Here is a 13,352-nt window from a genome sequence, read left to right as displayed (position 1 = left end):
TTCTGGATATCGGGTTTCCGGATAAGGGATCCTATACCTGTAGTACATTGTCAGATTTCTATGAAACAATTTCTATTGCTACTCGAAAGTTCAGCTTTACAGGCTAGTGTTAACATGTCATTTCTATTGATGGCAATGGAGGTAATTTTAGACTGTTTAAGCGGAAAACAGACAAGGAGGACCAAACATCTGACACTGGTAATCCCCGTATCTCCTTTGCTCAATAACTGTACTTATAGTTCTACATTTCTATAATGTATATGTGATCTAAGCCAATGACCTTTCTCCATTATGTATTTCTATAATAAAGCCATTTTCTCACAGTTTCCCTCCCTCCATACACACTCTCTTCACACACACAGAAACAGATATCCGAGAATAGAACCACTCTCACTTCAGCAAAATACATGACACTGAATCAAAGCCGAATCTGGAAACAATTTGTAATGACATCTTGCATTTTCCTGCTGCAGATGTCATCTGTATATGCTTCATCTAAACGCTGTACATTAGCAGAAATTAAACAAAAATAGAAAATCTTTTTTTTACATCTTCTGTTTTTCTTTTCAAACTGTTTTAGTGAGGAGGATGATTTATTTTCTCATGAGCTAAAGTTAGAGGGTTCTGGTCAGATATCACTGGGTTCTGAATGACGACTTCCTGTTTACTTCCTGGTAACTGTACTGCACAAACACTAATGGTGACAAACATCTAATCCCCTGACAACAAATACAGAGTCGCCCACGGCTGATAAAATCAGTTATCATTTCAAATATGGCAAGTTATCACTGATTAAATGGCTACTATACCACAGAACATGTACCTCATACATACGGTTTTGTATAAATAAATTGTTTTCAGGGACAATATCTAATCATAATCCCAGGCTAAAAAACAGCCATTTTAAGTGCTAACATTTCCTTAAGCTGACCATAGATGTGCAGATATAATCGTATGAATCCTCGGACTGTGTGGAGAGTCCCAACATTTTTCGTACCATGGAGATCGTTCGTTTGGTTGATCGGACAGGTTAAGCGATTTCTCTCGACTAACGATAATATCTCTGCATGTATTGCCGATCTGACGATGTCAAAGGAAGCTTGTCACTAGAATTTGTCAAACATAACTTGGTACGATGCTGTCACAGGCAGGATATCATCTGGTTTGTTCCCTTTGCTGCTTTTACTACAGGTATAGGATCCCTTATCCGGAAACCCGATATCCAGAAAGCTCCGAATCACGGAACGTTTGTCTCCCATAGACCCCATTTTATCCAAATAATCCAATTTTTTAAAAATGATTTCCTTTTTCTCCGTAATAATAAAACAGTAGCTTGTACTTGATCCCAACTCAGATATAATTAATCCTTATTGGAATCAAAACCAGCCTATTGGGTTTATTTAATGTTTAAATGATTTTCTAGTAGATTTAAGGCATGAAGACCCAAATTACGCCCCACGAAAAACAGGACAATTGGGAGGTATGGATATGCTGGGATACATTAGCCAGAGAATGGATTGAGCTATGCTTTTTCTTGTTAGGGTATAGGTTTGCCACCCGTGGTACCAAGAAAATCTGGGCAGGGGGTGTGGTGGGTGACATCAGAGAGTAGGGTGATGATGTTTAGGGGGCAGGCTTGTGACATTATGAGGGAGGGCTATGATGGTTGTCAATTGGCTGACCATTTAGCTCAATTAAGGGTATACTGGGCCCTACTCTTTGCATCAAACCCACACTCACTGCCACCAACTGATCCAGTTGTCCTTTTGCCATGAAGCTTGCTGCCCACTGCCCGTCTGCTGGCTCATTCCCCTCCAAGTGCACCACTCCCAGATGACCAAATTGCAGTGGAATTTACATACTTGGGAGTTGCATAACAAAAAAGAGAAAAGCCTCTACTTTACTTCACATGGTGCCCAAATGGCGGGGGTTTGGTATCCAAGTATGCCAGTGTGATACTGTGCCATATTTAAATATAGGCACTTGAGGTCCTGTGCCTAGGGTGGCAGTTTTTGTGGGGCCGTCTCGGGTACCTATATTATTGAATACATTTACAAAATAAACAAATTTCCATCAGTCCATGCCATGAGAGATTGGGGGTACAGGACCCATTGCAGTGAAAACCAGAAGTTGCACCCCTGACTTCACGTGCATACCTAGTGTGGCACTGGATCAAAAAACACTAGGTTTCTCTTGTTTACACCACGTCACATCTAAACCTTTGATGCTACCAGATCACACAACATTATTTTAGCCTATAAAAATGTAAATGAGCTTCTATTACCAAGGTAGCTTGCCTTTAAGTCTTGCTTTCAGCGCTTAAACACTGATTACAATTGTCCAGACAATTCCACCCAGCGCATATTTACCCTTTTTTTCCACTTCCCTTTAATGTTCACTAAATGCCTGTTACACTAGCAATTAAAATAATTAAGTGCAAAGCACAGCGTCTTACTAGCCAAGTGCTATTCTGAATCCAGGCTTTTAATACATTCCACATATTAGACATGAGCAGATGTCAGGTATGTTGCCAAGTGAACTTTTCTTTTTCTAAAATCTTGGCCACTGGAACAATAATAAGCTCATTCTTAACATGGGAAAAAATTACAGACCCAACCAATTTCCTTGACGGGGAAGGGTTACATATGTTTTCCACTTGCAGATTTTTTACAAGTTTACAATTTTTCTAAACTTAGAGCTAATCAGGCGTCTCTCCAGGACTGGTTAACTACACCCCCCCCCCCATGTGAAAACAAAAAGTATTTTTTTTTGTCTTAAACTGTAATGTTACTCTCTTCATCCAGCAAAAAAAAAATCACATTGCACAATTAATTTTCCAGAAAGTCACTTAAAAGCACTTACCGTTTCATATCCTCCCAGTTTTTGCGCAGCTTGAAACATAGTCCAAAGGTTAACTGTTAGAGGGACAATAAGTATTTAGATAAGCGTTGCATTAACCAACACATTTCAAACAAATGTTAATTGAACAATTTTCCATGACAAACAGTATGATTGATGACTACTTTGATGTGGGCATACTGGGTAATTGAAAAAAGGATTTTTTTAAAATCCATGTTTGAAGGGAAAATATGTCTACAAAGCTACATTACACTATGAAGGTTTATGTTAAGAAAACAAAATACAAAAAAAAAAAAGAATCTTCCCCCTTTAAAAGGGAAGTGTACCCAAGTAGAATTTTGAATCCATTTGATCCTGCCCAAACTAACAGACCTTTACTTGTTTTGGCCACCTAACTGGGGTGACATAATAGGCTGGTCCTTAGGTCAACATGTAAATCACAGAGAATGCATGTGAAGTTGAGGTCTTGGAAATTCTGGACTCAAGGTAACCAGACACAAACAGAATCTGATCATTCAGAACCTCCAGACCAAGTGGGCAGCTTGTTGGCCCATGTATGGGGTCCACCTGGTGGCCTGCCCTTCTGATATCTTGTAAAACTCTTTTCAGATATCCCTTACATTTTGGTGAATTGATGCCCTATCCCAGAAAGTCTTTCTTGGACCGAATTATGATCAGATTATTGATCCAATGCCTAAAAGATAAGATCATCCCAATCTAGCCCTGTGAGCTGATGGGGAATCAATCAGATCCTGCTGTCATTTGGAGAGCTGAAAGATGCACATTAATGATTTGGACTGCCAACATGGCTATTCCAGCAGTGAAATTAAAAACAAAAGACGCCCTTTGCTCAGTTACCTAGCAAAACCAATATATTTCTTATAAACCCCAATCTTAGGAATTAACATATTTATACGGGTCATGATGCAAATCAGATTCCACAGGGTAATTGTGCTTACAACATAGAGATGCTCTTATATTTTTTATTTATATTAGTGCGCTATGGGCACTATGCTGTAACAATTATTTAATATAAGCTAATAGTATACAGTATATATATGTATATTTACATGCACGCATATATGTATATACATATTTATATTCTTTTCTAAATACCGAATCCCCAACAAAAGCTTTGGCCGAATACCAAGCCAAATACAATTACTAATTTGCACATGCAAATTTCAAATGCATCAAAAAACTGCATAATTTCTGCTGAACTAAACTGAAAGCTTAAGTATATGACTGAATCCAAATCCTGAAAAATTGTCAGAATTCTGCACTTTTTTTTCAGGATTTGGATTCAGACAAAATTCTGGCTTTGGGGCATTCTTTCTATGAAGGCAATAGATTCCAAGGTGCTGTTTATCTAGATGGGGGGAGGGATGAAAATGCAAGAACAGCTGGTTTCTGTAGCGTGGAGGTTTTGCAGCAGTGCCATTTGTCAAGGATTTTAGTGGAACATTTTTAATGCTCTTGTAGTTAATAGCAAGCTCCATCTAGTGGCTGAATTAAGAATATATTATGAAATATGTGTAGTATTCATATGAAATATTAGAAAGCTATGGGTTAGGCTAAAGATATATATATAGGGGACTCTATTGAAAATTAAAGGTGCACTAAACCCTAAAAATAAATAAGGCTGGAAATATTTTATATACTGAACTTTTAAACCAGCCTAAAGTTTCAGCATCACTATAGTAGCAATGATCCAGGCCTTCAAAGTTGTTACAGGAGTTTCCTGTCTTGGATTTTATGCCTGTGACACTCACATGCTCAGTGGGCTCTGATTGGCTGTTGAGAAGCTAAGCTTAGGGCTCGTCACTAATTATCCAGCAGAAAATGAGCTTCCCCTGTAATATAAGATGATGCTACAGGTTTGCTGATTATTAAATTCTGATGCTAATTGCACTGGTTTCTGTGCTGCCATGTAGTAATTATCTGTATTAATTACTAATCAGCCTTATATTGTGACATTTCTATTCTATGTGTACTGTATATTGTGAGTGGGTCCCTAAGCTCAGTAAGTGACAGCAGCACAGAGCATGTGCAGTGAATCAACAGAAAAGAAGATGGGGAGCTACTGGGGCATCTTTGGAGACACAGATCTTTATTGCTAAAGGGCTGTGGTTGCCTTGGGCTGGTACAGAAGCCCAAAACATAACATACAGCATTTCTGCCCTACTTCTTTTAGTTAAGCTTTAGTGAAAACACTGACCATTTAAATAAGTCTGGATGGCCAAATAACACTGATTTACTCATTCTGTAGATAGTCCAAATGAGCAAATCCGCTTGAAAAAGAGAAGGAGCTGCCAGCTGGACAGGTTAACCGTGATCTCACTGGACTGCAGTATAGTGTATGCAAGCTGCCTCTCAAGATGCCCATACATTAACCAATGGTTGGGCTGGTAATGCATGTAAGGCCAAGTTAAAAAAAAGTAGAGACAATATTTGCAACTTGTTTATGTGTGTTATAGTACATCTACATCAGTGACTTAAGAGAATTGTAAACAGATAAAAATAACCAAACTGGTTTCCTACAATCTTATTCATCTCTCTGACTTCCTTACGACATACAAGCGTTTGCATGTTCGGCTCACAATGACTTCTTTGGCAGGGGCGAAAAAAAACAGCAATTAAGTTAAAAGCAGCCATATAGCTGAGCATTTAAGACCTGTTTAATATGCAGTTACTCGCCGGTTTAGAAGGAGTTCAAGAAAATTAACATTAGGAAAAGCAGCCTCCAATACAAAACATTCAGAAAGCCTGGCTGAACCCTGGCAGTGTTTTTAGAGCCATTAACAGATTTGCTTAGGTATTGATTTAATCTAAACCGCTGCATAATGTAACAAAGCTGTTCTGAGAACATTCATTTCAATTCTGTTTCAGGGCGGCAGTTTGGAGACGAACGCTGTAATCATCTGCAGTTATTCAACTTTATCATGGCTGCCAGGGTTATGCAGCAATCACTGCCAATTAGGTATGTAAATAGTTATATAAAACATGCAGAGGTGACATCTTTCATAAAATAACACATGGTTTCAATGATGGCAAATCACCCCGGTGCATGAAGCACAAGAGAAAAATGCACAAATTTTAGACTTGGTGAATAAAACAATAACCTTTTTTGAAATGTATTCATTTTTCAAATTACATTTTTTTAAAAAAAATTATAGTTTTTTTTACTCAATCGCTAGCATATTTACAAAAAAACTAGAAGTGGAAACATTTGATCTGGTTATTTCGAGGGGAAAAACTTGATTGAAAAAAAAAAAGCATTGCTCCATTCATTTTTATTTGGCTGTTTAAAAATATACAGTAGCTTTAATACTAAAAATAAAAATCCTAATCATTTAGAAAGTCATGGGGCTTTAGCTGCCAAATTTTTTTTTAATTTGAATTTTCAAAGGTGTTTTATGAATAAATCTTAAAAATGTGAGTGAATTTTTTAATAACTAACCAGCAAACGCTGGATAATTAACTATTGATGCCTTTACAAACTGATCCTTGACCAACTCAAGCCTGATCTCCAGCCTGCATCAAAGATGCCTTTATTCTATGCATATTAAAAAATAAACCCAATTTACTGGAAAAGAAAATCATGTTCAGAAAAGTGGAATAAAGAACGGAAGAGGACAACCACTCAACAAGATAAGAGTAATTCAACCAAGTTAATCATAAAAAAGCTTCAAGATTAGGGATGTGTCAACTTCAGATTTTGGTTCAGAATTTTGAACATTAAGGGCACACGCTCAGATTCAGGGAGATTTAGTCGCCCGGTGATAAATCGGCTCTTCTTCAGGACGACTAATCTCTCCCGAACTGCCTCCCGCCGGCGATTTAGATTCTAGCCAGTGGAAGGCAGTTCGGAGAGATTAGTCACCCCAAAGAAGAGGAGATTTGTCGCTGGGAGACTAATCTCCCCGAATCTGAGCGTATGTCTCTGACCTAAAAAAAGAAATTCAGAATCAGACATCCTACACAGTTAGCTAAAGCCAACTACACAATCACATGACTATAACACTCTGGAAATCTAAACATGCTAAATACACGTTAAATCAAATCTTTTTTTTACAAAATGTGGTATTCGGCTGAAATCAACAATAATGGATTGACTGTGTCCCTATTCATCACCCAAACTAAAGATTCTAAGACAAAAAAACCTATACCTGTGGTTGCTAGGAGACATAAGTCAAAATTGACTTGACTTAACACTTAATAATACAAACTAAGCAGCACCTAAAATAAATGCTTCCTTAGAAGAAGAATTCTGTAAGAATATCAGGCTTGCTGAATGTGGGTGCTCCATCACACAGTTGAAATATATAAACATCTACTCCGTACTAAGATTTTATAAAATATTTTGACAAATTAATATGTTGGCTTTAGGTTAATAATGAAACGATTTACTTTTGAGCATCATTCAAGACCCATCCTCCTCTAATATATGCTAACACCGTACATAAACAATTTAAATTCCGCTGATTATCTTAAAGTAATAAGTGTCTACTTACTCTGCTTGAAGCCTAAATATGGTATCCTTTCAATGGGAGTTTTTCGCTCTTTCATATACTTATAGAGTGCCACTAAAAATGCCTGCTCGTCTGCCTTTCCTTCATCTACTTTACATCCATCATCTTCGCCAGCTTTTGGTTTATCTTCAATCAATATTTTTTTGCAGTTCCCATTAGGAGTCTTTGTTTTGGGTAATGTGGCCTTGACTTCACATTTGACCTGAAAGAATCACAAAGTTGAAGCTGGAATGGATCAAAAACAATATCAAACATATAATATGACCCCAGGGACATAATGAAGAAACCAATGGCAAAAATTTACGTTAGGTATTGGGATAAATCCCAGCACCATTTTTTTAGCATTCAGATGGAGTTGAAACTATTTGTCAAATTGTTGCTGTACAAACCAAGGGAGGTTGTTTATTTATTTTTGAATGTGAGGATTTTAAGTTAATTAAAATAGCAATTAAAAACCCACACCACTTTTCCAAGATCCTGATCTTCGTAAATAAACTCTGTTGCATTGAATATCTAATTGCTTAATTTTTAAACATTTTTACTGCTTAAACTGCAATTTTTTTGATTGATAAACCTCATATTTTAGAATTTGGAAAAATTTGAGGATGCGTCTTGAATTTTAATACATTTTCCCCTGAGGGCCATGTGAATTTAAAACTCTGGACAATTAAATGCTAGAATATTTTTGTTTGCAACTGATGCAATCTTTAACATTTTTCAAAGCTGAATGGCTTCAGATTCAGTTTGGTATTCCATCCAAATTTGCAAATGATGGATTTAGTACATCCCTTTTTTAAACAATTCTAGTGTACCCCAATTACATTATTATAATAAATACCCAAGGATGTTAACACACAAACTCAATCTCTCCTCCAGCCAAGTTTCCAGATCGTACAATACTGTCCCTGCTCTATCAGAGAAGCAGATGTCTTCTGCTGCACTGTTTCAATAGTTAGAACCAGCAGTACAGAAAATAGAAAAGGCCAGAATCAATCTCAAAATTGCAGCCCATCAATTATATTTTGTTGTTACAAGCTCCACTAAATGGATTCTACATGTTGCAGTAAATCATTCTAACAATCAAAGGAGCCCTTAACCATTATTATGTTATAGTTAACCTTTAAACATGTGTGCAAGTGCTCATGGGTGACAGCAAGGCTAAATCATCTTGTTTATTTTCTCAGTGCAAGATCACAGCAACCTGTTATGTCAGCTAATCTGATCTCTGACCATACACGACCCCACTGCAATGGAGTGGTTGCTGTTGTTTGGAGCTTTAAAGAGTAAGTCAAACCTAAAGTCAATGATCTATTTTTATTAGGTCAATCAGCATTACTTCTAGGTTTCTCTGCTGCAACCCTTTCCCCTCTGATCATCCTGGGATAGTAAATGTAAATCTCACCCCCTTGCTGCAGGGTTATAGTATGAATTTAAACACCATGCACATTAGCCCAAATTAAATATAGTCCCACCATTATAAAAAAATAAGAACAATGGGGGGGTGCAAAAAGGATTTACCTTGGCCACAGTCTTCCCATCACAAACTCCAGCCAACTCCTTCACTCCATTAACAGACTCCCTTCTCTGTGGACCAAGCTTCTTCTTGCGTGGTCTGCCTTTAAGATTCGGTGCTGTAAAATCAAAAGGAAATCAAATCAGTCTCCAACACATTACCATCACCATCGTTCCTTACTATTTTTGGATGTTTTTGGCATAAAGAGGAAACTCTACCCACAAAAACTTTTGCCAAATAAAAGAAAATGTAATTCTAAGAGGAGAGATTATTGTTATGTTCAGAGTCAGAACTGAAAACCAGGTCGGTGTTTTGCAACCATGTGCAATTTGAAACTCCAATACAGGTATCAGTCTGATATCATTATCCAAGGCTGGATCAATAAAGCAGCAGATAGAACTATATGCTCTATGTAAAAACAGGCCCATCAGATTTTGCCACTTTATCTACTAGTTATAAGTTGATAGAAATTGTTTGAGTTAACAGCCTAACTAACTCGAATGGTGAATCTTATTGCTTGAATTTATGAGTCCCCCTACTGCGAGGCCAGTTTTCAGCAAGAATGTGACGGATGGAGGGTGATAAGCTGCAATATAACTCTGTTCACTAAAGACAGAAAGTGCAAATGAAATATTAAGGTTACAGTGGAGATGAAGAAAGACTCCCAATGAATTATCCAAGTTCTCTCATACAGAAGAACCATTTCAATATTTATGTCCCTACCCATCAGTCTGGGATCTTAACTCACTGAGCGCTATGTAAAGATACTGGCATTAGCAAGAGAAATAACAGTTTTAGAAGATATATTTTCCCACCACAAATTTCTCCTTGTGGCTATGGAAAGTTATAGAAATATACAAAATTAGCGCTTTATATACTCAACACTTCTGCGCTACGTTCTGTAACATTAATGCTTACCATGTATATATAAAGACCTTTTCGAGCCTTAGTGCCATAAATAAGACTTTCAGATAAAGGATACTTGATCATGCTTGCATATCAAGGTCACCAAATGTGCAAATTTTGCTTGAATTGGTCACCCACGTGTTGGGTCAAATCAGGCTTATCCAATTGCCTGGGTCAATAATCAGATAATAATCAGTATCCTAGGCAGACTCATGAGAGAAGAACCACATCAATGGCCAACATGGTCCTCTCCAAATGGTATTTCTACACTAGAGTTTAGTTGGGTGTTGGTTAGATTGGGAAGGTCCTACATAGCCCCAAAAATGTGGTGAATTAGTCTGTTGGGGAGTTTATACTGACCTAGTGATGGTCATATTAAGTGTAGATCTAAAATCCATGCCAACTAAGGACTTTGGGGTTGTTTTTGCTATTCTGCAAACAAGAATTGAAAAGGACCAAAAATATTGCAATATTTTCCCCAAAAAGTAATTTACACAATATTATACATCGTTTCCAGACACAGATAAACAAAACAAGTTGTTTGGGTATCTGGTCTACCAGTTTTAGAAAATAATTCCACCTATGGGTTTAGTAGAGCTTCTTATGACACATGTGACATTTATTTTCCATCGCAGTTGAAATCTTGTACTGCATTATGATTGAGTTCATGCCCATTTTCTACTTCCGCTTGATATTTACACAAAAATCAGAATTACCTGAAAATAGCATCACTATAGTACTTTGTTGGAAGCATGCTTAACCACAATAATCATTAAGCTTTACACACACCAAACTGATACTGATGCTAGGCTACCGATTTGCCCATTTACATCAACATATCAACTAATTTACTTCCATAGTTTGAAAAGCGCTTGCAAACCATTTTTAGAAGCAGGGGTGTGGAATTGGAGGCTTGCCCTTCAAACATTTTTTTGGCCCTTAGTTTAATCATGGGTTCCCAAGACTTATTTTGCCCATATCAATAGAAACTTGGCCTCAACCACATTGTCCTACTATATGGACAATACAGGAAAGCCTAATGTAGACAAAATACATTTTGAAAATGAAAAAACATACTTCTAAGAATTTCACACACACTAGTGAGTGTGGGCCAGCCTGATACCCGCAGGTCGGGCGGGTTTGGGCCGACCTTGCACTCCTCTTCACCGGAGGAGGGCCACCTTTAAATGCCGGCTTCCAACTTTATAGCCGCGCATCTGCAAAAGGAACCCAGAAGTCGGATGCGGGCGGGCTGAGGGAGGGAGGGTTAGGGTCGGGAAAAACCCGACCCGCACATCACTAACCCCATACCTCCCAACCGTTCCGTTTTGAGCGGGACAGTCCGGCTTTTGACAGTTAAACCCGGATATGTATTGATCTGTCCCGAGTTTCTCTTTGATCTGCAACACTGAACTGCCATAAAAAGATACAAAGAATACATACTTAACACACTTTTGTATCGGTTTTAGATAAGATAAGAACTTACACAACTTAAAGGGCAATTCCCCTTCATTAGCAAAACTGTAATAACACATAAAAACCACAGAAATGTGTTCAAACTTTCATAACCTGCCCAATTTTGTAAAATGGACATGGTAATTAGGGGGTGTGGTCACAAAATGGGCGTGTTAAATAAAATTCCGCCGCACTATGCGTGCCAAATCTTTTTGTGCCTCTTTCTATTTTCAACACGTTGGGAGGTATGCTAACACACACATTAGCAGACAAGCCAACTGAGAAATATTTTATCTAACTCCCCCAAAATTTATTTTTTTTCACAGGCCATGTCATTTAATTTGACCACAAGCAGAAATAATCAGCAGGATGTTACATAATAGTGATAGTTTTCAGATAACTCTGACGGATATGGATTGCTCATTATGGCCTTCTGGTCTTTGTAACTCGCTCTCTTACTACAGGAATGCTTTCAAAGAGAACACAAAAAGGTGATAAGAAATACAGGTTTATGACATAATCAGGTTGACTCATCACACTGACATTTTCAAGTATGACTAAGTACTTACTAGAAATACATTTGTTTTGAACAAACTGGATCAATTTTTATTTCACTGTAACTTCTGTTATGAGACATTTAACATTTCCCTAATGCAGTGTAGGATGTAATCAAAGGTGGTAGTGAATGTGCTTCATGAGAGTATGCTTCTTCTATAGCATTCCCAGTAATACCAGACAAAAATTACTATTAAGATGCCATACGCAGGCCAATATAAGTTGTCAACTCGGCCCTTCCAGACTAGTCAGTAGCTTACTGTTCAAAGTATGTTTGAAAAAGACTTCTCAGCTACCCAAGCTATTGGTCAGGCTTAAAAACCTCATCTGGCAAGGAATGCATTGATCTACTTTATAAGGTCCTCTCCTAATAGGCTCCTTCTGCTATAAGGGGACACATGATCAGGTCAGACAGATTTGGCCCACTGCATGGGTAGTGACATTGGGCAAAGACCGTATTCTATTTGCTTATGTCCAACTTTTGCTGGAAGGGATAGGAGATCATTCTCTAGTTTAGAGCTGTTTCATCTTCCATGGAAAACACCCCTAAACTTGAATACATTTTTTGGTCACATCTTGTTGACGACACCTAACTGAATATACATGGATCCACACATTTTTATTGATGAACTTATTAGTTCTGCACAGAAACACAGGAGTCATCTGTTGCTCCAGAACTTCATGGACCCAAATATCTGTGTAGTAATCAGGTAGACACAGGCTTTCAAAGTTAATATATGACTGATAACTTGAATCATGAGTATACTGTACTATATACTGATGATATGTACAAATGGAGCCTCACCGTTCAATGCCACCGTGAAAAAAACAAACCACACAAGAACGTACCAAGTGGAACCCATAGGCACTTATTTATTTTAGGGACCTTCTTGAATCTTATGCTATGGTGAACTTCATACAGCCAAAAATGTTACTCATAAGCTGGGCTCCTTGTTAAACAAAGTTAAGGTTTGTCACTTGCCCTGTAAGTCATTAAATAAACTTTCTGATGACACCAAAGAAAGAACCTCAATGTATTAATTAAAAGATGCTTACACAGTAACACATCTACAAATATTAAAATAGGCAAAAGAGAGATTCTATGTGGTCTGTTAGCCACAAAAGTTAATTACTTGCTAAGCCCCCAAGTGTCACTTCATTAGTTCCTACCCTACATACACCAATGCCTAAATATAGCCGGTTGTAAATGATTCATGAAATTATAGTTCAAGGATGTGGCGACCATTAGTATAGTATAGTATAGTATGAAGCTCATTTCTATTTTCTTATTTTCATTTTAATAAATCGGTGTAACAATCCTACTCTTATTTTACTACATTAATTCAAATTGTGTTGAGGGAAGAGAATAACAATTCCATAGTCCCTCTCTCCAGTGGAGACTTTAATGTATGAAATGTCGAAATTATCCCAAGCAAGCATAACAGAAAAAACACTAGTTATTCTCCAGGATTTTTCTTGCGGACATGCTTGAGTTATTCTTTCATTAATCACCAATTTCATAGAACTATGCC

At 37.5% G+C, this 13,352-nt stretch overlaps 1 protein-coding gene across 3 annotated transcripts in view; it reads right to left on the bottom strand.

The window, feature by feature from the left end:
* Window positions 1–13,352, bottom strand: part of arid5b.S (AT-rich interaction domain 5B S homeolog) — a 200,038-nt gene that overhangs the window by 42,557 nt on the left and 144,129 nt on the right. For 2 of the 3 annotated variants that reach the window (NM_001291081.1, XM_041570339.1), the window contains 3 exon segments: window positions 2,863–2,915; window positions 7,374–7,593; window positions 8,910–9,022. In NM_001291081.1, coding sequence (NP_001278010.1) covers window positions 2,863–2,915; window positions 7,374–7,593; window positions 8,910–9,022 — 386 coding nt within the window. 3 annotated transcript variants of the gene reach the window in all.

Source organism: Xenopus laevis, chromosome 7S (genome assembly GCF_017654675.1).
Source record: "Xenopus laevis strain J_2021 chromosome 7S, Xenopus_laevis_v10.1, whole genome shotgun sequence".
In the NCBI taxonomy this organism is placed as follows: domain Eukaryota; kingdom Metazoa; phylum Chordata; class Amphibia; order Anura; family Pipidae; genus Xenopus; species Xenopus laevis.
This window is presented reverse-complemented; position numbering and strand designations above follow the sequence as displayed.